This window comes from Heteronotia binoei, chromosome 4, assembly GCF_032191835.1.
Source record: "Heteronotia binoei isolate CCM8104 ecotype False Entrance Well chromosome 4, APGP_CSIRO_Hbin_v1, whole genome shotgun sequence".
NCBI classification, from domain to species: Eukaryota; Metazoa; Chordata; class Lepidosauria; order Squamata; family Gekkonidae; genus Heteronotia; species Heteronotia binoei.
This window is the reverse complement of record NC_083226.1, coordinates 180,000,397-180,026,588: the sequence shown is the minus strand read 5'-3', so window position 1 is coordinate 180,026,588 and position 26,192 is coordinate 180,000,397. Positions and strand designations below refer to the sequence as shown.

The 26,192-nt window shown below is 49.0% G+C and overlaps 1 protein-coding gene and 2 non-coding genes across 4 annotated transcripts in view; all 3 read left to right on the top strand.

The window, feature by feature from the left end:
* The window catches only part of KIAA1328 (KIAA1328 ortholog), a 447,944-nt gene that overhangs the window by 23,674 nt on the left and 398,078 nt on the right, over nucleotides 1–26,192 (top strand). For both annotated transcript variants that reach the window (XM_060236224.1, XM_060236223.1), the window contains one exon: nucleotides 14,864–14,958. In XM_060236224.1, the coding sequence (XP_060092207.1) occupies nucleotides 14,864–14,958 (95 nt within the window). The remainder of the gene's footprint in view (nucleotides 1–14,863; nucleotides 14,959–26,192) is intronic.
* Nucleotides 9,483–9,554, top strand: TRNAP-GGG (transfer RNA proline (anticodon GGG)). Its single transcript has one exon. It is a non-coding gene; the product is annotated as a tRNA-Pro (tRNA).
* TRNAP-GGG (transfer RNA proline (anticodon GGG)) lies at nucleotides 11,385–11,456 on the top strand. Its single transcript has one exon. It is a non-coding gene; the product is annotated as a tRNA-Pro (tRNA).

Here is a 26,192-nt window from a genome sequence, read left to right as displayed (position 1 = left end):
CTGATCCAACATGGCTTCTCTTATGTCCTTATGTGACACAGAGTGTTGGACTGGATGGGCCATTGGCCTGATCCAACATGGCTTCTCTTGTGTTCTTATGTTCTGGAATCACAATTGATTTCCAGATTAGTGATCTGTTCCCCTTAAAGCAGTGTCAGCCAAAGAAAGCAAGCACTATAGTATACCATAAACTCTAGGTGAAATCTCCCAGATTCTCCCCCCGCAGGCACTGCCGCCTCATCTCCAGGAATTCCCAGGCCAGAATTGGTAACCCTACAAAAAGGGCTTTGCTGGTTGGATATGATCAAGGTGCCTTTCTAATGCTAGGTTCTGGTCTTTTGATTGTTTGGGAACCGGTTCCTTTTTGGGGGTATTTTTTGTAATGTGCATGTGTCCAGATGTGTGAGTTTGCGTCTGCGTTTACACCTGGAAGTCACGGCAACTTCTGGTGACTGACCCCTACTGAGGGCCTGGAGGATATTCAGGGAGGTGGGTAAATAAAGCCGGCCCCTGCCTTCCTGACTGCTGGTATTCCAAGGAGTTCTCCCATCCAAGTACTTTCTGCAGTTCGCCTTGCTTAGCTTCTGAGATCTGATGAGATGGGGCTTGCCTCGGCTATCCAGGTCAGGCTGAGAACCAGTACCCGTTGATGCGTACAGGGTATCAACCAGAAAGGCAGTTTGGTGTCGTGGTTAAGTGCACGGACTGTTATCTGAGAGATCCGGGTTTGATTTCCGCACTCCTCCACGTACACCTGCTGACGTGCAGGGGTGGAATTTTAGCAGGAGCTCCTTTGCATATTAGCTTACAAAAAAGAGCCTTGTAAATTCTTGGAGGATTGGCTACATCAGGGGTGTGCGGCCTAATATGCAAAGGAGCTCCTGCTAGAATTCCAAGCTCTTGGAGGATTGGCTACATCAGGGGTGTGTGGCCTAATATGCAAAGGAGCTCCTGCTAGAATTCCACCCCTGCTGACGTGACCTTGGGTCAGCCCCAAGTTCTCTCAAAAAATGCAGTTAGAAAACCGTCCTGTGCGTGAAGTAGCCACCGTGCATAAATCATAATACTTTCTGAATCCAGTCCAACGATAGAAAGAACCGGTCCAATTTCGTTTTGGGTGTGAGCCACCCTTCTGGGGACCGTCTTCCATATTCATAGGTTCAGTAGACTTGTGGTGCTACAACAATTCCTGGCGTCCTCTGTTTTTTTATTTTTTGTTCATGTGGAATGCCACTGCCAATTTCTATCTATTAGTGCAATAGTTGTGCAACACTGATAGATAGAAATTGGCAGTGACGTTCCACATGAATAAAATATTTAAAAACCAGAGGATGCCAGGAATGGTAGCACAAAAGTCTACTGAACCTATGAACATATATGAAGCTGCCTTCTACTGAATCAGACCCTCAGTCCATCAAAGTCAGTATTGTCTACTCAGACTGGCAGCGGCTCTCCAGGGTCTCAAGCTGAGGTTTTTCACACGTATTTGCCTGGACCCTTTTGAATTGGAGATGCCGGGGATTGAACCTGGGACCTTCTGCTTCCCAAGCAGATGCTCTGCCACTGAGACTATGAATATGGAAGACAGGCCCTAGAAGAAGGGTGGCTCACACCCGAAACGAAATTGGACCAGTTGTTTTTTTCGTCGGACAGGATTCAGAAAGTATTATGATTTCTGGACAGTAGCTACGTCGTGCACATGATGGTTTTCTAACTGCATATTTGTATTGTAAAATTGTTATGAATTGTTGTGACTGCATATTATGCTGAGAAATAGTTCTGTGAACGGAAAGAGTATTTTGTTGTTTTTCCCAGTTCATTGTACCTCCGTGGTCCCTCTGTTTGCTGACAAGTTCTCTCAAGGCTGTTCTGCTTAAGAGCAGTTTCTTTCAGAGCTCTCTCAGCCCCACCTACCTCACAGGGTGTCGTTGTGGGGAGGGGAAGGGAAAGGAGTTTTGTAAGTCACTCTGAGACTTCTTTGGGCAGTGGAGGACAGGTTATAAATCCAAACTCTTCTTCAAAGAGGCCCTCTAACATCAACTCTAATGGCAGAAACTGAGGAGGACCTTATGAGCCTCTTGTTGAGGGTGAAAGAGGAGAGCACAAAAGTAGGCTTGAAACTCAACATCAAAAAAACTTAAGATCATGGCATCTGGCCCCATCAAACCTTGGCAAATAGAAGGGGAAGACATGGCAGTAGTGACAGAGATTTCAGGTTTTCACGGCTGGCATCATCATTAGGGTTTGTAGAATCTTTTGGGCTCAAGTGCCGTGTTCTACTGGAGAAAGTTTTTCTTCCAGACGTTTCGTCCTCAGCTGCGGAGAACATCCTCAGTGGCGTTGCAGCCGGAGTAGGTGCTCTGACCTTCTTGGCTGCTGTGCATTGAGTGAGGCCAGGGCTGCTGGAGAGCTGCTATTTCTAGGCTGGAGGGGGTGTGGTGAGAGGGCAATTGGTTTGTGGATGTGCCCATTGTTTGGTGGGGCTTCCTGGAAGGGTGGTGATAAGGAAACTGGCTGTTGATGGTGACCATTGTTCTGTGTTGATTGCTTGGAGGGTTGGAAGGGGTGTGAAGATAAGGAAGATGGTTGTTGATTGTGCTGATTGTTCTCTGGAATGTGCTGGTTGTTCTGTGACCTTCTGCAATTTGTAGTCTGTAGGGTGTTTTGCAGAGCTGGATACCAAGAATGGTGGATGGAAATGCCTTCTTCCTTTCTGTTAAAGTTGTGCTGGTGTTTGTAAATCTCAATAGCTTCTCTGTTCAGGCGGGTGTGATAATGTGAGACCGTAGAAAGGACTTCAGTTCTTTCAAAGTGGATGACGTGGTCTCCTTGAAGTGCATGTTCAGCGACAGCTGATTTTTCTGGCTGAAACAAGCGACAGTGTCTCTTGTGTTCGGTGAGGCGGGTGTTGATACTGCGTTGGGTAGTGCCAACATAGACTGCACCTGGGACCTTCTGCTTCCCAAGCAGATGCTCTGCCACTGAGCCACCGTCCCTCTCGAGAATCCCTTGGACTGCAAGAAGATCCAATCAGTCAGTCCTAAGGGAAATCAACCCAGACTGTTCCCTGGAAGGTCAGATGCTGAAGCTGAAACTCAAATCCTTTGGCCACCCAATGAGAAGGGAGCACTCACAGGAGAAGACCCTGATGCTGGGAAAGACAGGAGGCCAAAGAAGACGGGGACGGCAAAAGATGAGATGGCTGGACAGTGTTACTGATGTAACAAACACGAATCTGAGCAGACTTCGGAGGATGGTAGAAGACTGGAGGGCCTTGTGTAACTTGGGCAGTATAATAAAAAGTAGAGACATCACCCTGCCGATAAAAGTCCGTATTGTCAAAGCGATGGTGTTCCCAGTAGTAAGGTATGGCTGTGAAAATTGGACCATAAGGAAGGCTGAGTGCAGAAGAATAGATGCTTTTGAGCTGTGGTGCTGGAGAAGAATCTTGAGTTCCTTGGACTGCAAGAAGATCAAAAAAGTCAGTCCTAAGGAAGATCAACCTTGACTGTTCCCTGGAAGGTCAGATGCTGAAGCTGAAGCTCAAAGACTTTGGCCACCCAGTGAGAAGGGAACACTCCCTGGAGAAGACCCTGATGCTGGGAAAGACAGAAGGCAAAAGAAGAAGGGGATGGCAAAAGAGGAGATGGCTGGACAGTGTTACTGATGTAACTAACACGAATCTGAGCAGACTTCGGAGGATAGTGGAAGACAGGAGGGCCTGGCGTGACTTGGTCCATGGGGGTCGCAAAGAGTCGGACTGTGCGACTGAACAATGAAACATCAACTGAAACGACGGCAGCATCCGTGTTCCTGAACTTCCTTGTCCCGAAGCCTAGGCGAATGTCACTCTCTCTGTTTTTGTCAGAGGCAGCAGGAGGGCTCGTGCGACGGGCGAGAATGCACGTAACAAGCGGTTAATCTTTGCAACGACGACGCACGGTCTTCGAAAGGCAAAGGGAAAGCCGAGCAGACGTAACCTCCAGCTGTAAACCTGAAACGCTCTGAGTGCAGTTGAAATGAAACACAAATCGAAAGGTTTGACTCCAGGGCCTCGGGTCGAGAAGAATATCGCTCGCCACGGCTCGATCGTCGCCCTCCATTGCGAAAGCGGCATAAAAGAATCATCTGGTCGGCTTTTGAAGGTTTCTTTGAAAGGGGTAGCTGAAAGAAGGGCACGTCCCCTTGGCAGGGCCAGGCCTCACCTCACAGTCATCTGCTTGAGGAAACATGGTAGATTGCGGCCCACTTGGTGTTGAAAGGCGTTGGAGGTTGGCGTCGCATTGTTTCAGATGGCAGCCACGTTGTCTGCCATAGAACAGCTCGATTCGAATTCAGTAGCAGGAGAATTTACCAGTTTGGTCCTTCAGCAGTTTGGTGCAGTGGCTAAGTGCGTGGGCTCTCATCCGGGAGAACCGGATTTGGTTCCCCACTCCTCCACTTGCAGCTGCTGGAATGGCCCTGGGTCAGCCATAGCTTTCGTAGGAGTTGTCCTTGAAAGGGAAGCTGCTGTCAGAGCTCTCTCAGCCCCACCCACCTCACAGGGCATCTGTTGGGGGGGGGGGGTAAAGGAGCCGCTCTGAAACTCGTGAGATTCAGAATGAAGGTAAAGGTAGTGCCCTGTGCAAGCACCAGTCATTTCCGACTCTGGGGTGACGCATCATTACGTTTTCACAGCAGGCTTTTTGTTACGGGGTGGTTTGCCGTTGCCTTCCCCAGTCAGCTACACTTTCCCCCCCGCAAGCTGGGTTCTCATTTGACCAATCTCGGAAGGACGGAAGGCTGAGTCAACCTTGGGCTGGCTACCTGAACCCAGCTTCCGCCGGGGTCAAACTCAGGTCGTGAGCAGGGAGCTCGGACTGCCGTACTGTACCTTTACCACTCTGCACCACGGGGCTCTGAACGAAGGGTGGGATATAAATCCGATATCGTCTTTGTCTTCTTCACAGAATCCAACAAGATTTTTGGGGCACGGGCTGTCGAGAGTGAAAGCTTGTTTCGTCAGATGCTAGTCAGAAGGGAGACATCCGAGTCCTTTTATCCTGTTCTGAAGGTGGGAGAGGGGTTGCAAAGAAGGTACTCAGAGGCACATTGCAGTCAGCTGGATGAGAACACAGGAGAAATGCTTGGTGGGGGGGCCTAGTGAGATCAGATTGGTATGTCTCCGTTCAGCTTTGGAGGGGAATCCACTGTTCTGAACTGGTGAATGGACTCTGAGCCAGCAATCTCCCGTTGTAATCTCCCCTTGAAGCTTCCCTCGTGGAGGATTCCCACTCGTAGCCCAGCAGGAATGACCTGGAAGATTAAATATTTTCCCCCCACTTGAGATCATTCACAATCAATGCTGTGGGGTCTTGTGAGCAAAAATTCTACTTCGTGAGCTCCTGGCATTAAAGTTGTGAGCTACGGCATAAATTACCTCGCTTTGGAGCCATTTTTCCTGAGCTAAGACAAAAATGTGTGAGCCAGAGGCTAAAAAGCTGTGAGCTAGCTCACACTCACTCAGTTTAGAGGGAGCGCTGTTCACAATTATACCCCAGACATTTTGTTGGGTTTGAGGGTGCTCCTCGACTCTAATCTCGCTGTTCTACAGCAGACCAGCACGGCTGTTCTCTGAAACTATCTTCGTGAAGAGACACAGTTGGTGCAAGTGATAGCAACCCTTCGTTTGCTTTCTTCATGAACTGCTTTGCATGGTGCCTTTCCCCTGCCGGATAGAAATGGCAAGCTCTTGAGGGAGATGTGTTTTCGGCCCAGAGAAGAAGAAGATACAGAAGATAGTGGATTTATATCCCTTCCTCCACTCCAAATCTCAGAGTCTCAGAGCGGCTCACAATCTCCTTTCCCTTCCTCCCCCACAACAAACACCCTGTGAGGTAGATGAAGATATTGGATATATATCCCGCCCTTCACTCCGAAGAGTCTCAGAGCGGCTCACAATCTCCTTTCCCTTCCTGCCCCACAACAGACACCCTGTGAGGTGGATGAAGATATTGGATTTATATCCCGCCCTCCACTCCGAAGAGTCTCAGAGCGGCTCACAATCTCCTTTACCTTCCTGCCCCACAACAGACACCCTGTGAGGTAGATGAAGATATTGGATTTATATCCCGCCCTCCACTCCGAAGAGTCTCAGAGCGGCTCACAATCTCCTTTACCTTCCTCCCCCACAACAGACACCCTGTGAGGTAGATGAAGATATTGGATTTATATCCCGCCCTCCACTTCGAAGAGCCTCAGAGCGGCTCACAATCTCCTTTCCCTTCCTCCCCCACAACAGACACCCTGTGAGGTGGATGAAGATATTGGATTTATATCCCGCCCTCCACTCCAAAGAGTCTCAGAGCGGCTCACAATCTCCTTTACTTTCCTGCCCCACAACAGACACCCTGTGAGGTAGATGAAGATATTGGATTTATATCCCGCCCTCCACTTCGAAGAGTCTCAGAGCGGCTCACAATCTCCTTTCCCTTCCTCCCCCACAACAGACACCCTGTGAGGTAGATGAAGGTATTGGATTTACATCCCGCCCTCCACTCCGAAGAGTCTCAGAGCGGCTCACAATCTCCTTTCCCTTCCTCCCCCACAACAGACACCCTGTGAGGTAGATGAAGATATTGGATTTATATCCCGCCCTCCACTCTGAAGAGTCTCAGAGCGGCTCACAATCTCCTTTCCCTTCCTCCCCCACAACAGACACCCTGTGAGGTAGATGAAGATATTGGATTTATATCCCGCCCTCCACTCCGAGGAGTCTCAGAGCGGCTCACAATCTCCTTTCCCTTCCTCCCCCACAACAGACACCCTGTGAGGTAGATGAAGATATTGGATTTATATCCCGCCCTCCACTCCGAAGAGTCTCAGAGCGGCTCACAATCTCCTTTCCCTTCCTCCCCCACAACAGACACCCTGTGAGGTAGATGAAGATATTGGATTTATATCCCACCCTCCACTCCGAGGAGTCTCAGAGCGGCTCACAATCTCCTTTCCCTTCCTCCCCCACAACAGACACCCTGTGAGGTAGATGAAGATACTGGATTTATATCCCGCCCTCCACTCCGAAGAGTCTCAGAGCGGCTCACAATCTCCTTTACCTTCCTCCCCCACAACAGACACCCTGTGAGGTAGATGAAGATATTGGATTTATATCCCGCCCTCCACTCCGAAGAGTCTCAGAGCGGCTCACAATCTCCTTTCCCTTCCTCCCCCACAACAGACACCCTGTGAGGTGGGTGGGGCTGGAGAGGGCTCCCACAGCAGCTGCCCTTTCAAGGACAACCTCTGCCAGAGCTATGGCTGACCCAAGGCCATTCCAGCAGGTGTAAGTGGAGGCGTGGGGAATCAAACCCGGTTCTTCTTCTTCTACACCAAACTGGCTCAGTTTGGTAGCTAGCTTTCTGTGAGAACCTGCAGTCCATAGGATGGGAGGGGAAGAGTCAGGGGAGATGAGGTAATTTTCTAGAGGGTTCTAGCAAGAACCTATCCTGATTGGGTGTCATCGCCAGCTGATGCTGCTTGGCCAAAAAGCAGGGCCTTTTTTTTTGTAGCAGCATCTCCTTTGCCTATTAGGTCATGCCCTCCCCCCCGATGTAGCCAATCCTCCTGGAGCTTACAGTTGGCCTTGTACTAAGAGCCCTGTAAGCTGCAGGAGGATTGGCTACATCAGGGTGTGTGTGGTCTAATAGGCAAAGGTGTTCCTGGTACAAAAGCAGCCCTGCCAATTGAGCTAAGAGCCTGGAGAAAGGGGGGCTAAGCTTGTATTCTGATGGACTGAAGGCCCTGGACTATAACCTGCTTATAGTGCAACAGACAGCAATGCAGAGAACGTATAAGCTTTGCCCTTTGACTCTGGGCTTTGAGATTTGTGCTGCCCATCGCAGGACTTGAAAATGTGTTCGTTAAGCTAGTTTTTCTTGCTTTCTCTGCTGCTTGATTTCAGGGTGCCGTGCCGCCTGTAGAATAAGCTCATTTGTTACGACAGAAGTTAAAGAAAACATGATTTTTTAAAAAACAAAGAAGGGTTTGGTTGCCAGTGCACAACCGCCCTGGGCATAGCGCCGGGTTCAGCCTTGGACTCCTTGATGCACTCGGTCCGAGCCCTCGCTCAGCAGAACAGGGGCCCCCTGGGACTTGGAAAGTGGGATCTGGTGGCAGATGCTGGTTGAAGGATCTAGACAAGCTGGAGCGGGTCCAGGGGAGGGCGGTGAAGATGGTGAGGGGTCTGGAGACCAAGTCCTCTGAGGAAAGGTTGAAGGAGCTGGGGATGTTTAGCCTGGAGAGGAGGCGGCTGAGAGGTGATAGGATCACCATCTTCAAGTACTTGAAGGGCTGTCCTATAGAGGATGAGGGGTCTGGAGACCAAGTCCTAGAAGGAAAGGTGGAAGGAGCTGGGCATGTTTAGCCTGGAGAGGAGGCAGCTAAGAGGTGATAGGATCACCATCTTCAAGGGCTGTCCTCAAGAGGATGGTATGGAATTATTTTCTGTGGCTCCAGAAGGTAGGACCGGAACCATTGCGTTGAAATTAAATCAGAAGAGTTTGTGGCTCAACATTAGGAAGAACGTCCTGACCGTTAGAGCAGTTCCTCAGTATAACAGGCTTCCTCCTCGGGAGGTGGTGGACTCTCCTTCCGTGGAGGTTTTTAAAGAGAGGCTGGATGGCCATCTGACAGCAATGAGGATCGTGTGAATGTAGGGGGAGGTATTGGTGAGTTTCCTGCATTGTGCAGGGGGTTGGACTAGATGAGCCTGAAGGTCTCTTCCAACTCTATGATTCTATGATTCAGTGGGACGTAAAGCACTTGGTTTGCACACAGTGGGTCTCCGATTCTTTTTAATTGAAAAAGCGCAACAACAGCGAGGTAGCATCGCATCGTAAAGAGCTATCTTTCCCGTGCTTTTATCACTACTGACAGCTCATTCCAGTGGAAATTATCTGCATAAGTTAATATTCATGTCAAAACGTGGTTTCGCAGAGTCGATAAATCTAGAAAGACTTTGAATGCGTTCTCCCCCCACCCCCGCCCTTAATTGAATGTATTCACACTGTTTTGACACTTCAGCGGTATATCACATTTTATTTAGCCAGCTCTTTCGCTTTGGAGGATTGGGGTCTGCGCTGTTTTGGGGGGGATCAGAATTAAGAACATAAGAGAAGCCATGTTGGATCAGGCCAGTGGCCCATCCAGTCCTACACTCTGTGTCACACAGTGGCCGAAAAAGCCCAGGTACCATCAGGAGGTCCATCAGTGGGGCCAGAACACTAGAAGCCCGGCATCTCCAACTAAAAAGGGTCCAGGCAAGTAGGCATGAAAAACCTCAGCTTGAGACCCTGGAGAGCCATGAATGGGGCTGTGGCTCAGTGGTAGAGCATCTGCTTGGGAAGCAGAAGGTTCCAGGTTCAATCCCCGGCATCTCCAACTAAAAAGGGTCCAGGCAAGTAGGCATGAAAAACCTCAGCTTGAGACCCTGGAGAGCCATGAATGGGGCTGTGGCTCAGTGGTAGAGCATCTGCTTGGGAAGCAGAAGGTCCCAGGTTCAATCCCTGGCATCTCCAACTAAAAAAGGGTCCAGGCAAGTAGGTGTGAAAAACCTCAGCTTGAGACCCTGGAGAGCCGCTGCCAGTCTGAGAAGACAATACTGACTTTGATGGACCGAGGGTCTGATTCAGTATAAGGCAGCTTCATATGTTCATATGTTATGAGTGATGGATCTGACATAAATGAGACCTTGTTGGGCTGGGCCATTTTGGGCGAGGCCATGTGTGTACCTATTTAATATTAAGAAGCAGAGATATAAAAAAGAGCCTCGTGACGCAGAGTGGTAAAGCTGCAGTGCTGCAGTCCTAAGCTCTGCTCACGACCTGAGTTCGATCCCGGCGGAAGCTGGGTTCAGGTAACCGGCTCGAGGTTGACTCAGCCTTCCATCCTTCTGAGGTTGGTAAAAGGAGTCCCCAGCTTGCTGAGGGGAAAGTGTAGAGGACTGGGGAAGGCGAGGGCAGACCACCCCGTTAAAAAGTCTGCCGTGAAAACATTGTGAAAGCAACGTCACCCCAGAGTTGGAAACGACTGGTGCTTGCACAGGGGGCTACTTTTACCTTTTTTAAAAGCAGAGATGCAAATGTTTCAAAGGACGCAGACAAACACGACTAAATATTTTTTTTTTAACTTAAAATAAAACACACTTAAAACATTAGCATTTGTTGGTCTTAAAGGTGCTTTCTTTATATTTCTCCCATGGAATCCAGGGAACTGGCTCTTTTCCTCCCTCAAGTTACAAACAATCCAACACCTGCTATTAGGCAATGTGAAATTATGAAATGATGCAATCACGGAGATCTTCTTCGTGGTCTCTGTGCATTCACACTCATGGGATTGTGCGCCTGCGCCGATCCCCGAATCGGTATCTGAAAAAGCCCGGGATTTTTCCGCGCTCGGTGCCAGTGGGCATGCGCAGGCGTCCCACTGCGCATGCTCACCAGCGCCAGCGCGGGGATCCCGCCAGTTCCTTTCTGACCGCTGCGCTAGAGAGGTTCACTTTCTGCTTTCCCGGTCGGTGAGAGTTTCTTTTTTCTCGTTTTAGCCCGTTTCACTTGTGTAAATAGTTAGTTAGTTAGTTATTAGTGTATAGTTAGATAGTAAGAAGTTACAGGTACAGGTATAGTAGTAAGTTACAGGTAAGCAACCTGTCTTTCTCTGTTCAGCCCAAAGTCTTGTCATACGAAGACCCCAGGTTTTTATTAGCTCCGTTTCGATTCTGTAGAATCTTCTACAGTGATATGGGCTGAAATACATATACAAATATAATCAGTTATGTACAATTTATGTGTAATTCATTTATAACAATTTATGAATTGATATAATTGTCAGGCTGACCTTATCTTAAGTGCCACCGGATGTCACTTATGGTTTTATAATTATTTCACAATGTATGTAAATTATGTCTGTAAAGAAACCATAATAAATTATATTGAAAACCCATAATTAATTCTGCAAGTCACATTTAGACATTTAACAGTATGAATTTCATTACCTGGTATTTAACTCACAGTCATTTACTATAGGATCCGCTTTATGTTCTGTTTCTATTAAAACAAAAATAAACAATTCAGAGTTAATTGTTGAATACAAAATCCATCTCCACATAACCCAGCATTTGCCTACCATCCACTTTACCTGTTACGCTCACCAAAAATATTATTAATATAAGGAGAATCCAGCTTCCATCTTTCATACGTCGTGACAATATGTTTGTGAAGTCCTACTAAATGGTAGAGCATCTGCTTGGGAAGCAGAAGGTCCCAGGTTCAATTCCTGGCATCTCCAAAAAAGGGTCCAGGCAGATAGGTGTGAAAAACCTCAGCTTGAGACCCTGGAGAGCCATGAATGGGGCTGTGGCTCAGTGGTAGAGCATCTGCTTGGGAAGCAGAAGGTCCCAGGTTCAATCCCTGGCATCTCCAACTAAAAAGGGTCCAGGCAAATAGGCATGAAAAACCTCAGCTTGAGACCCTGGAGAGCCGCTGCCAGTCTGAGAAGACAATACTGACTTTGATGGACCGAGGGTCTGATTCAGTATAAGGCAGCTTCATATGTTCAATAGTAAACCTGCCGGTTGTAGCCCGTCACAATCTCACATGTTAATTACATTAGCTCTCAAAGAACCCAGACATATTAAGCTTGCATATGTTCATTACAAAAAGCTAGAGAATTCAATTTGTTGGTTAAGACCGTGGGGACCAGGAGGGGGAGGAGCCTCAGCCAATGGAGAAAATCGAGGTTTTGCTCTGTAGCTCGTGTGTGATGGAGCAAGCCTTGCAAAGCAAGTTGAGATGCAGAAGGAAGCAAGAGAGAGGGACAAGGAAGCAGAGAGGAGCCAGTTGCTTGGGGGGGGGGGGGGCTGATAGGAGCCCTCTGGGGGCCTGATTCGGACCCCGGGCTGCATGTTTGACAACCCAACATTCTGTCCCCCACAGTGGCTATCCTGTTCCTTTGGAGGGCCGACAGCAGGGCAAAGAGGCTGAGGCACTGGGGATTCAGAGGTTGACTGCCTCTGAGCATGGAGGTTCTTGTAGCGTCTGATGGACCTTTTCTCCACGAATCTGTCTAATCCCCTTTGAAAGCCACCTGTGCCTGTCATCGCCAGCACTCCTCCTAAACCGTGGATTCTTGTGAGCAAAAATTCTACTTTGTGAGCTACTGGCATGAAAGAGGTGAGCTTACTACATCAATTAGTTTGCTCCGGGGGCCATTTTTCCTGAGCGAAGACAAAAAGGGGTGAGCCGGAGACTAACCCCCCCCCCCTGTGAATTAGCTCACACTCACTCAGCTTAGAGGGAACACAGGCCTCTGGCAGCAGATCCCACGTTTGAATCCCTCTCTGAGCCAAGAAGTATTTTAAGTCTAGCTTAATACGGTCAAAGACCCGTACAAAAGAAAGAAAAGAGGTAACAAAATACTCCCCAAACCAAACCAAGGTATGCATTTGAACTGGGCACAATACAAAATCTATACATAAAAATTTCAGTTCCTAGAAGTATTTCCTTTTGTCCGTCCTGACCCTACTGCCCGTTGTTTTCTTTGGGATGCCTTCGAGTTGCGGTCATCTGGGAGAGAGAAAAAAAGCTCTCTTTGTATTGAGAAAGGCCTTTCTCTGCCTGAGACCCTGGAGAGCTGCTGCCAGAGAAGAATACTGGGCTCAATGAACCCAAGGTTAGATTTTGCACTGTTTAAAGCAGGGGTGCCCAACATGTGGCCCTAGCAACTGGCTTCCTTCCTTCATCTGCTTCCTTCTCCCTCTCTCTTGCTTCCTTCTACATCACAGCTTGCTTTGCCAGGCTTGCTCAATCGCTCAGGAGCTATATTATTATTATTATTATTATTAGTTTATTTATATTCTGCCCGTTCCCCCGTAGGGGATCAGGGTGGAGCACAACATAAATAATAAAATCACAATAAAATCATATAATAATAATAAAAAAGCCAATTACAGTATTGGATAAAACAAAACAGTCCGGCAGAACAATATGATGAGATGGTGTAGCGGGACAAGCCTCTTATTTTCTCCATTGGCTGAGTCTCCTCCCGGGTGGGGGAGGGAGAGCTTGCTTTGCCGGGCTCTCTCAATCGCACAGCAGAGCTACTGAGCCAAGCCTCTCTTCCTTCTATTGGCTGAGGCTCCTCCCCCTCCTGGTCCCTTGGGGAAGGAAGGAAGGGGCCGGAGCTTCCTTTGCCCAGTTCCCTGGATCCCATGGGAGAAATACGAAGAAAACACCTTAAGACCAACAAGTGTTGTTTGAAGCATGTTTTAAGGTGTTTTTGTTTTGTTTTTTAAAAATCTTTAATTGTGTTTGTCTGTAGCAGTTTCTGTCTCTGCTACTTAATCTTAAATAGGTACACGCGGCCCGGCCCGACAAGGTCTCATTTATGTCCGATCCAGCCCTCATAACAATTGAGTTCGACACCCCTGGTTTAAAGCAAGCTTGTGGGTTATTTAGAAAGAAGCATGCAGCTTTTGCTGTGACGGATAGATTTTATTTACGGCAAAAGCCAACATCTTGAACAAAAGGGATAATTATACATATCCATAAGATATCTGTAAAACATGATAAAAGTATTATAATATTATTAAAATTGAAAAATATACAGCAGTGGCCATTATAACAAACGTACTCCGGCATTTTAGGCTACTAGTAATTTTCTCGTCCTAAAGGCGAACCAACCAAATTTAGCTATTTTAAGAGTAACTGCAGGATACTTGCCCTCCAGGAGTTCTTTAAGATAACTCACTGAAAATGTCAAGACAGTGTGCGATTGCAATAAAAAAGGCCAATGCCATGCTGGGAATTATTAGGAAGGGAATCGAAAACAAATCAGCCAGTATCATAATGCCCCCGTATAAATCGATTGTGCGGTCTCATTTGGAGTACTGTGTGCAATTCTGGTCACCGCACCTCAAAAAGGATATTATAGCATTGCAAAAAGTCCAGAAAAGGGCAACTAGAATGATTGAAGGGTTGGAACACTTTCCCTGTGAAGAAAGGTTAAAACACTTGGGGCTCTTTAACTTGGAGAAATGTCAACTCATTGGTCTTAAAGATGCTTTCTTTGTATTTCTCCCATGGGTCCCAGGGAACTGGACAAAGGAAGCTCTGGCTCTTTCCTTCCTTCCCCAGGGACTTGAGGGGGAGAGGAGTGATTAGAAAGTAGAGAGGCTTGGGTCAGTAGCTCTGCTGTGTGATTGAGAGAGCCTGGCAAAGCAAGCTATTCCTCCCCAAAGGAGGAGTCCCAGCTAATGGAAAAAATAGAGGTTTTGTTCTGTAGCTCCTGTGCAATTGAGCAAGCCTTGCAAAGCAAGCTGTGATGCAGAAGGAAGCAAGAGACAGGGAGAAGGAAGCGGATGACAGCGAGTCGCTCGGGGGCCTGAAAGGAGCCCTCCGGGGGCCTGGTTGTGGGGAAGTTTGACACCCCTGATCTAATCTCTTGTTCCACTGGACCTAGTGTGGAGAGGAGGGAGTATGGTGCAGGGATAACTGTGAGGAGACCTGGATTCAAATCCCCACTCAGCCTAACCTACCTCATAGGGTTGTTGCGAGGAATCCAAACGTACGCCAGCCAACTCTACTTGGAGGTGCGATTAAAAAAACAAAAGAGAGAGCGAGAGCTCTAATCTAATCCGCGGCCAGGCAACCTGAGAAATCACCTTGCCGTTCGATTCTTTATTGTTCAAAAATGTGCATTTCCTTCCGCGCTTAATTCACCCGGGGCTGAATCTGCAGTCTCTGGTACTTGAAATGCTTTTATTGTCAATTCAGAAAACACTCGTTCCGTGTTAATGACGGCTTTTTAAAACGCTGATTTTAATTTCCAGGTCTCCGACAAAGGAGGGATGAAGAGCGCTTCTCTCAAGGATTTATGTCCCGAAGACAAGAGGCGTATCGCAAACTTAATTAAGGAGCTCGCAAGGTGAGGGGAAGCTTGGCTGGATAATGCGCCAGGCTTAGGGCGAGAGCCTCCATCCAATTAGGGCGTTATGAAGTTTAAGCATTCCTGTTTATTAAAAGTCTGCGATAGCTCCTCTCAGCTGGTGCAGGTATCAGCGAGGCGGGGATGATCGAGGTTTACAAGATCATGCCTGGGATAGAGCAGGTAGAGAAAGAAGTCCTTTTCTCCCTTTCTCACATACGAGGACTCCTGGACATTCGATGAAATTGCTGAGCAGTCGGGTTAGAACGGATAAAAGGAAGTCCTTTTTCACCCAAAGGGTGATTAACAGATGGACTTCACTGCCACAGGAGGTGGTGGAGGCTGCAAGCATAGCCAGCTTCAAGAGGGGATTGGATAAGCATATGGAGTAGAGGTCTATCAGTGGCTTTTAGCAACAGCGTATTGTTGGAACTCTCTGTCTGGGGCAAATGATGCTCTGTATTCTTGGTGCTTGGGGGGGCACAGTGGGAGGATTTTAGTGTCCTGGCCCCACTGGTGGACCTTCTGATGGCACTTGGTTTTTTTGGCCACTGTGTGACACAGAGTGTTGGACTGGATGGACCATTGGCCTGATCCAACATGGCTTCTCTTCTGTTCTTATGTGACACAGAGAGTTGGACTGGATGGGCCACTGGCCTGATCCAACATGGCTTCTCTTATGTTCTTATGTGACACAGAGAGTTGGACTGGATTGGCCACTGGCCTGATCCAACATGGCTTTTCTTATGTTCTTCTGTGACACAGAGTGTTGGACTGGATGGGCCACTGGCCTGATCCAACATGGCTTCTCTTATGTTCTTATGAGACTGCCAGCACTTCACCCACGTGCTGCACGTGGCTTCTCATGACACTCGTCCACGTTGGGTTACTTGTGGCCAGAGTAATTACGGCCTGTTGCAGGTACTCGTGCCAGTACCTTAAGAACATCAGAAGAGCCCTGCTGGGTCAGACCAGGGAGGGTCCATCTAGTCTAGCATCTTGTCTCACACAGTGGCCAACTGGTTCTTTGGAGGTCGAACAACAGGGCATGGAGGCCAAGGCCTTCATAAGAACATCAGAAGAGCCCTGCTGGGTCAGGCCAGTGAGGGTCCATCTAGTCCATCATCTTGTCTCACACAGTGGCCAGCTGGTTCCTCTGGAGGTTGAACAACAGGGCTGAGAGGCCAAGGCCTTCATAAGAACATCAGAAGAGCCCTGCTGGGTCAGACCAGGGAGGGTCCACCTAGTCCAGCATCCTGTCTCACACAGTGGCCAATTGGTTCCTCTAGAGGTCCAACAACAGGGCATGGAGGCCAAGGCCTTCATAAGAACATCAGAAGAGCCCTGCTGGGTCAGACGAGGGAGGGTCCATCTAGTCCAGCATCTTGTCTCAGACAGTGGCTAACTGGTTCCTCTGGAGGTCGAACAACAGGGCTGAGAGGCCAAGGCCTTCATAAGAACATCAGAAGAGCCTGCTGGATCAGGCCAGTGAGGGTCCATCTAGTCCAGCATCCTGTCTCACACAGTGGCCAACTGGTTCCTCTGGAGGTCCAACAATAGGGCATGGAGGCCAAGGCCTTCATAAGAACATCAGAAGAGCCCTGCTAGGTCAGACGAGGGAGGGTCCATCTAGTCCAGCATCTTGTCTCACACAGGGGCCAACTGGTTCCTCTGGAGGTCGAACAACAGGGCTGAGAGGCCAAGGCCTTCATAAGAACATCAGAAGAGCCTGCTGGATCAGGCCAGTGAGGGTCCATCTAGTCCAGCATCCTGTCTCACACAGTGGCCAACTGGTTCCTCTGGAAGTCCAACAACAGGGCTGAGAGGCCAAGGCCTTCATAAGAACATTAGAAGAGCCTGCTGGATCAGGCCAGTGAGGGTCCATCTAGTCCAGCATCCTGTCTCACACAGGGGCCAACTGGTTCCTCTGGAGGTCGAACAACAGGGCTGAGAGGCCAAGGCCTTCATAAGAACATCAGAAGAGCCTGCTGGATCAGGCCAGTGAGGGTCCATCTAGTCCAGCATCCTGTCTCACACAGTGGCCAACTGGTTCCTCTGGAAGTCCAACAACAGGGCTGAGAGGCCAAGGCCTTCATAAGAACATTAGAAGAGCCTGCTGGATCAGGCCAGTGAGGGTCCATCTAGTCCAGCATCCTGTCTCACACAGTGGCCAACTGGTTCCTCTGGAGGTCCAACAATAGGGCATGGAGGCCAAGGCCTTCATAAGAACATCAGAAGAGCCCTGCTAGGTCAGACGAGGGAGGGTCCATCTAGTCCAGCATCTTGTCTCACACAGTGGCCAGCCAGTTCCTCTGGAGGGCCAAAAACAGGGCAGGGAGGCCGAGGCCTTCCCCTGAGAAGAACATCAGAAGAGCCCTGCTGGGTCAGACCAGGGAGGGTCCATCTAGTCCAGCCTCCTGACTCACACAGGGGCCAGTCAGTTCCTCTGGAGGGCCAACAGCAGGGCAGAGAGGCCGAGGCCTTCCCTTGGGAAGAACATCAGAAGAGCCCTGCTGGGTCACACCAGGGAGGGTCCATCTAGTGCAGCCTCCTGTCTCACACAGGGGCCAGCCAGTTCCTCTGGAGGGTCAACAAGAGGGCAGAGAGGCCGAGGCCTTCCCCTGAGAAGAACATCAGAAGAGCCCTGCTGGATCAGACCAGTGAGGGTCCATCTAGTCCAGCTTCCTGTCTCACACAGTGGCCAGCCAGTTCCTCTGGAGGGCCAACAGCAGGGCAGAGAGGCCTGCCCCTGATGTTGCCTCCTGGCTCTGGTATTGGGAGGATTAGTGCTTCTGACGATGGAGGTTCCACTCAGTCGCCATGGCTAGTAGGCCTTGATAGACTGACCCTCAATTAATCTGTGTAATCTTCTTTGAAAGCTGTTGATTCCTGTGGCTATCACTTCATCCTCTGGTAGCAAATTCCACATTTTAATCACTGCATAATATAATATTTCCTCCCCACCCCTTCCTGAACCTGTCAGCTTCACTGGATGTGTTCCAGTCTTTTGGGAGAGGGAGAAAAAGGTCACTTTATCAGCACCCCGTGTATAAAGCATCTATCCCAGGGGTGTCAAACATGCAGCCAAGGGACTGAACCATGCCCCCCCCCCCAAGGGCTCCTGTCAGGCCCCTGAGCAACTGGCTGTCATCTGCTTCCTTCTCCCTCTCTCTTGCCTCCTTCTGCGTCACAGCTTGCTCTGCCAGGTTTGCTCAATCACACAGTAGAGCTACAGAGCAAAACCTCTATTTTCTCCGTTGACTGAGGCTCCTCCCTTGGGGAGGAAGGAGGAGGGGAGGCAAAGCTTGTTTTCCCAGGCTCTCTCAATCACACAGCAGAGCTACTGAGCCAAGCTTCTCTTCCTTCCACTGGCTGAAGCTTCTCCCCCTTCTGGTCCTCTGGGGAAGGAAGGAAAGAGCCAGTTCCCTGGATCACGCAGGAGAGATACAAAGAAAGCACCTTTTAAGACCAACAAGTGCGAATGTTTTAAGCATGTTTTTGTTTTAAGTTTTTTAAAACAAGTCTTTGATTGTGTTTGTGGTCGTTACAAAGTTTATATCTCCACTGCCTGCCATTGCGCGTGGCCCAGCCAGGTCTCATTTATGTCCTGGCCCTCATAACAAGTGAGTTTGACACCCTTGCTCTGTCCTGTCTCCTCTTAGTCAGCTCTTTTCTAAACTGGGAAGTCCCAGACTCTGCAGCCTTTCCTCACAGGGTAGGGGCTCCAGCCTCAGATATCTGCATTGGACCGAGAGCAATATTCCCTCCAAGCTGTGGAGTTTTGTGAGCAAGAATTCTACTTTGTGAGCTACTGGCAGGCTTCAGATTCAGCAGAAGCTCCCAGGATGGAACTCTCTGTCTGGGACAGGGATGCTCTGTATTCTTGGCTTTTGGGGGGGCACAGCAGGAGGGCTTCTAGTGTCCTGGTCCCACTGATGGGCCTCCTGTTGGCACCTGGGTTTTTTTGGCTACTGTGTGACAGAGTGTTGGACTGGATGGGCCATTGGCCTGATCCAACATGGCTTCTCTTATATCTGGGGCAAAGATGCTCTGTATTCTTGGTGCTTGGGGGCCAGTGGGAGGGCTTCTAGTGTCCTGGTCCCACTGATGGACCTCCTGATGGCACTTGGGTTTTTTTGGCCACTGTGTGGCACAGAGTGTTGGACTGGAGGGGCCATTGGCCTGATCCAACAGGGCTTCTCTTATGTGACACAGAGTGTTGGACTGGAGGGGCCACTGGCCTGATCCAACATGCCTTCTCTTATGTTCTTATGTGACCCAGAGTGTTGGACTGGATGGGCCACTGGCCTGATCCAACAGGGCTTCTCTTATGTTCTTATGTGACACAGAGTGTTGGACTGGAGGGGCCATTGACCTGATCCAACAGGGCTTCTCTTATGTTCTTATGTGACACAGAGTGTTGGACTGGAGGGGCCATTGACCTGATCCAACAGGGCTTCTCTTATGTTCTTATGTGAAACAGAGTGTTGGACTGGAGGGGCCACTGGCCTGATCCAACAGGGCTTCTCTTATGTTCTTATGTGACACAGAGTGTTGGACTGGATGGGCCACTGGCCTGATCCAACAGGGCTTCTCTTATGTTCTTATGTGACACAGAGTGTTGGACTGGATGGGCCATTGGCCTGATCCAACAGGGCTTCTCTTATGTGACACAGAGTGTTGTACTGGAGGGGCCACTGGCCTGATCCAACAGGGCTTCTCTTCTGTTCTTATGTGACACAGAGTGTTGTACTGGAGGGGCCACTGGCCTGATCCAACAGGGCTTCTCTTCTGTTCTTATGTGACACAGAGTGTTGTACTGGAGGGGCCACTGGTCTGATCCAACATGGCTTTTCTTATGTTCTTATGTGACACGGAGTGTTGGACTGGATGGGCCACTGGCCTGATCCAACAGGGCTTCTCTTCTGTTCTTATGTGACACAGAGTGTTGGACTGGACGGGCCATTGACTTGATCCTACATGGCTTCTCTTATATCTGGGGCAGTGATGCTCTGTATTCTAGCTTCTTGGGGGGGGGGGGGGGACAGTGGGAGGGCTTCTAGTGTCCTGGCCCCACTGATGGACCTCCTGATGGCACTTGGGTTTTTTGGCCACTGCGTGACAGAGTGTGGGACTGGATGGGCCATTGGCCTGATCCAACATGGCTTCTCTTATGTTTTAATGCTCCCTCCCAGCTCTGCCAGTGAGTCGTGGGGAGCTGGCAACCCTAGCATGCATGCACACTTCTTCAGATACACTGAAACTGGTTTCCTCAAGCCTGAGATGTCGGTAGAAAGAGAATGGGGGGGAGTCAGCTGCCAGGAAGGGGTAGTTAGAGTCAAGATGCATAAGTCACTGGGAGATAAGCAGGCTTTGAATTTAGCAGGACCTCACAAGAGCACAGCTCCTGAACCTTTCTGACGGTTCCCCTCCTCCTCCCCACCTTGTCCATTGAATAGTAGGTGCAGCTGCATAACAATCCCTGGATTAGCTCCACCACCTATTTTTCTACAAAACGACCCCTGGGCTGTGGCAGGAAAGTCGTGAGCTGCTGCATAAATTAGTTTGCTCTGTGACCATTTTTCCTGAGCAAAAGCAAAAATGTGTGAGCCGGAGGCTAAAAAAACCCCCGTGAGCTAGCTCACACTAGGTAAGAGCCCCGTGGCGCAGAGTGGTAAAGCTGCAGTACTTCAGTCGGAGCCCTCTGCTCATGACCTGAGTTTGATCCCGGCGGAAGCTGGGTTGAAGTAGCCAGCTCCAGGTTGACTCAGCCTTCCATCCTTGTAAGGTCGGTCAAATGAGTCAGTCCCCAGATTGCTGGGGGGAAAGTGTAGCTGACTGGGGAAGGCAATGGCAAACCATCCTGTAAAAAGTCTGTTGTGAAAACATTGTGAAAGCAACGTCACCCCAGAGTCGGAAATGACTGGTGCTTGCACAGAGGACTGCCTTTTTAGCTCACACTAACCCAGCTTAGAGGGAAATCTGACTGAGAATCTTGTTTGTTGTTTTGGCCTCAAATCTGCAGTTGTGTTTGTGAGGGTTTTTTTTCCGTGTGTGCAGCAAAAAAAAACCAATGAAGGGGGGATTATTTAAATCTCGCTTTTCTTCCCAGCTGTGACTCAGAGCTGCTGAGAACGTCATTTTCTCTGCCTCCATTTTCTCACCACAGCCCTGTGAGGTAGGCCAGGCAGAGAGTTTAGAACATAAGAGAAGCCATGTTGGATCAGGCCAGTGGCCCATCCAGTCGAACACTCTGTCACATAAGAACATAAGAGAAGCCCTGTTGGATCAGGCCAGTGGCCCCTCCAGTCCAACACTCTGTCACATAAGAACATAAGAGAAGTCCTGTTGGATCAGGCCAATGGCCCATCCAGTCCAACACTCTGTCACATAAGAACATAAGAGAAGCCCTGTTGGATCAGGCCAATGGCCCATCCAGTCCAACACTCTGTCACATAAGAACATAAGAGAAGCCCTGTTGGATCAGGTCAGTGGCCCATCCAGTCCAACACTCTGTCACATAAGAACATAAGAGAAGCCCTGTTGGATCAGGCCAGTGGCCCATCCAGTCCAACACTCTGTCACATAAGAACATAAGAGAAGTCCTGTTGGATCAGGCCAATGGCCCATCCAGTCCAACACTCTGTCACATAAGAACATAAGAGAAGCCCTGTTGGATCAGGCCAATGGCCCATCCAGTCCAACACTCTGTCACATAAGAACATAAGAGAAGCCCTGTTGGATCAGGTCAGTGGCCCATCCAGTCCAACACTCTGTCACATAAGAACATAAGAGAAGCCCTGTTGGATCAGGCCAGTGGCCCATCCAGTCCAACACTCTGTCACATAAGAACATAAGAGAAGCCCTGTTGGATCAGGCCAGTGGCCCATCCAGTCCAACACTCTGTCACATAAGAACATAAGAGAAGCCCTGTTGGATCAGGCCAATGGCCCCCCCAGTCCAACACTCTGTGTCACATAAGAACATAAGAGAAGCCCTGTTGGATCAGGCCAGTGGCCCCTCCAGTCCAACACACTGTGTCACATAAGAACAGAAGAGAAGCCATGTTGGATCAGGCCAGTGGCCCCTCCAATCCAACACTCTGTATCACACAGTGCCCTAAATACACACACACACACACACACACACAAAGAGTGGCTAATTGCCACTGATGGACCTCTGCTGCAGATGTTCATCCAATCCCCTCTTGAAGGTGGCCATGCTTGTAGCCGCCACCACCTCCTGTGGCAGTGAATTCCACATGTTAATCACCCTTTGGGTGAAGAAGTACTTCCTTTTATCTGCTTTAACCTGACTGCTCAGCAATTTCATGGAATGCCCACGAGTTCTTGTATTGCGAGAAAGGGAGAAAAGGACTTCTTTCTCTACTTTCTCCATCCCATGCATTATCTTGTAAACCTCTACCATGTCACCCCGCAGTCAACGTTTCTCCAATCTATAGAGCCCCAAGCGTTTAAAGCTTTCTTCATAGGGAAAGTGTTCCAAACCTTTAATCATTCTAGTTGCCCTTTTCTGCACTTTTTCCTTTTATCCGACTGCTCAGCAATTTCATTGAATGCCCATGAGTTCTTGTATTGTGAGAAAGGGAGAAAAGTACTTCTTTCTCTACTTTCTCCATCCCATGCATAATCTTGTAAACCTCTAGCATGTCACCCCGCAGTCGACGTTTCTCCAAGCTAAAGATCCCCTAGTGTTTTAACCTTTCTTCATAGGGAAAGTGTTCCAACCTTTAATCATTCTAGTTGCCCTCAGGGCTGCTGGGGGTGTGGCAAAGCCCCAGGTTGCTGGCTGGCTGCTTGCTCTCCTAATCCAGGGATTGTTATGTAGCTGCACCTACTATTCAATGGACTAGGTAGGTAGGTGGGGAGGAGGAGAGGGAACCCTCAGAAAAGTTCAGGAGCTGCACTCCTGTGAGCTCCTGCTGAATCTGAGGCCTGGTTTTTGGATGGGTAGGTGGGGGTTGCAAAACAGAGGAAAAAAACCTCCGTTGGCCTCTTGGAATACCTGTGAAGCCGCTGTATGCTGAACCAAGGCCAGTGACTTGGGCTAACAGCGTCTCTCCAGGTTCTCAGGCTGAGGTCTTTCCCGTCACCTACTCGCCTTTGTTTTTAAAGTGGAGATGCCGGGGGTTGAACCCGAGACCCTTCTGCATGCCAAGCAGATGCCTTTCTGCTGAGGCACAGCCCCTCCTGTCTTTCCTGGAGCGCCCAGTGGATAGGATTGGCGGAGTCGGTGGTAGGTTCTTTTTTTAGGCTCCGTTATATCACAGGGCCCCTTTTTGTGTTTCCAGTGAGAATCCAAGTCCGGCTGACCTGACAATTGTGACATTTGGGCCACTAGAGGGCGCACAAGGCTCTTTCCCTTCCTCCTGCTGGTATCATCAGCATTTGTGCTCTTTCTTGGGGTCGGTTTTAGACTTCATGCCTGGGGGAGGGTGGCTTTGGGTTCTGTTGTGGCTTTAAAAGCAAGCACGTAAAGGGCTTGAGAGTGATCCCTAGAAAATGGTAACAGGAAAAGTGTTTTGTCCTTAGGTGATACATAGGGGACACTGTTTAATAACACCCTCTCCTGACGCCGCATTAGATGCTATGCAGCTGAAAAACCGGTCAGAGTGGATGGGTTTGAAATGGTGGTCGATCGCAATTTCAAGAGACCAATTTTGAATCGGATTTCCCATTGTGAAAGCTATATGTTCTTGAACAATTACGCACGACTGTTAAAAAAAGCCCAAATAAGCAGGGGCGGAACTATAGCAGGAGCTCCTTTGCATAGTAGGCCACACCCACCTGTTTTAGCCAATCCTGTAAGATCCAGGAGGATTGGCTACATCAGGGCTGTGTGGCCTAATATCAGAGTGGCTTACCAACTCGTTTATCTTCTTCCCCCACAACAAGCACCCTGTGAGGTGGGTGGGGCTGAGAGGGCTCTCACAGCAGCTGCCCTTTCAAGGACAGAGACTCAGAGTGGCTTACAATCTCCTTTGTCTTCCTCCCCCACAGCAGACACCCTGTGAGGTGAGTGGGGCTGAGAGAGATCTTCCAGGAGCTGCCCTTTCAAGGACAACTCTTGCGAGTGCTACGGCTAACCCAAGGCCATTCCAGCAGGTGCAAGTGGAGGAGTAGGGAATCAAACCCGGTTCTCCCAGATAAGAGTCCACGCACTTAACCACTATACCAAACTGGCTCTCAGTTCTGGTAGGTGTGTGTGTTAATCTCTTGCAGCAGGAAATAAGCCAGGAACCTTTTGGTACATTAAAGACTAAAGCATTTTTATTCCAGTATAAGCTGTCAGGGCCTGGCGTTCGCTTCTCTTTAAGTCTTGGAGACTGTGATTTCCTCCCGCCCCCCTCCTCCGGCAAAGGGCAGCTTGATATTCCCTCTAACATTTCTCGGGGAAAAAAGAGAGAGCTTGCAGCAACATTAATTCCGAAAGGTAAAATCAGCGTAACGCTCTCTGATACTTAGTTCTCTCTCTCTTTATTTTTAAACCTAATCATATTTTTAATGGGCATAATTAAAAAGACCTCTTCAGCCTAATAGGGGGGAGTTAAGCTTTAGTTCCTCTCACCTCGTTCCCTCTTCTAAAACGGCTGCAATTTTCCTCTCCATTTGGAAAAGGTGGAAAAGGTTTGGGCTGTTAAAAACGTTCCTTCCCGCTTCCTCTGTGATGTGGTGACAGTGTGATGGTCGTGGATTTCAGAGCGGGGAGTCCAGTGTTCCCTGTAAGCTGCAGAGTCTTGGGAGCAACTTTGTGTACTTTGTGAGCTGCTGGTATTAAAGTTGGGAGCTGCTGGCATTAAAATTTTGAGCTACTGCATCATTTAGTGCACTCTGGGGCAGTGGTCCCCAACCTTTTTGGCACCGGGGACCGGTTTTGTCGAAGACAATTTTACCGGGGCGGGGAGGGGGGGGGGGGGCGCGCGATGGTTTCAGGATGATACAATTGTGCACTTTATTTCTATTAGCTTGGTATGGTACTTAAGTGTGCGGACTCTTATCTAGGAGAATCGCGTCTGATTCCCCACTCCTCCACTTGCAGCTGCTGGAATGGCCTTGGGTCAGTCATGTCAAGTCGGCAGATTCAATAACAAGTCATTGTTGATACAAAGAAACTACTTTATTGATACTGGTACTTGAGGCTAGGCCAACGTTGAAAGACTAAAGAATAATCTGTAAATGCATTGCATATATGGGACACTTCAAAGGGATTCCTAAGGGGGGGAGGATTATGCAGGGCACATTCACACATTGATGTTGCCAATTCGTTCTCAGGCTTGAGTGGCCTTGATCGTAGTAGACTCCCGACTCCCTTCTGTGAGCCAAGCCTGAGAAGGAGCAAATAAGACTTTCACATCTTTCCATTTCAAAGCAAGGACAGGCAGGGAGGGGTAGGGAAGGTACAAGCTAGCAGCAATTGAATACACTTTGGTTCTACCCAGAATGCTCTCTGACTGAGCCAGAGTTACAGACAGACTTGACAAGTCATAGTTACGTAGGAATTGTCCTTGAAAGGGCAGCTGCTGTGAGAGCCCTCTCAGCCCCACCCACCTCACAGGGTTTCTGTTGTGGGGGGAGAAGATAGAGGAGATCGTAAGCTGCTCTGAGTCTCTGATTCAGAGAGAAGGGTCTGCAGTCTTCTTCAGGTAACCCCTGGTGTAGTGGTTAAGTGTGCAGACTCTTACCTGGGGGAACCGGGTTTGATTCCCCACTCCTCCACTTCCAGCTGCTGGAATGGCCTTGGGTCAGCCATAGCACTCGCAGGAGTTGTCCTTGAATGGGCAGCTTCTGGGGAGAGCTCTTTCAGCCCCATCCACCTCGCAGGGTGTCTGTTGTAGGAGAGGAAGGTGAAAGAGATTGTGAGCCTCTCTGAAATTTGGAGTGGAGGGCAGTATATAAATCCAACGTTGTCTTGTTATTACATTGTAGTATATAATGAAATAATTATTCAACTCACGGCTCGGTTGCTAATAGGCCACGGACTGGTACTGGTCCACGGCCCAGGGGTTGGGGTCATCCTCCTTGAGCTAAGACCAAAAATGTGAGCTGGAGGCCATGATTTAGAAGTTTTTAAGACGGAGCGAAAAAAGTTTAGAAGATATATAGAAAAAGAGGGGGAAATAAAAGGACACTGGACAATTTTTGACAATGATTAAGTTTTAAAAAGAAGAAGAATATAAATGTTTGCTTTAATAGTTAAGGGTACCTTTAATATTT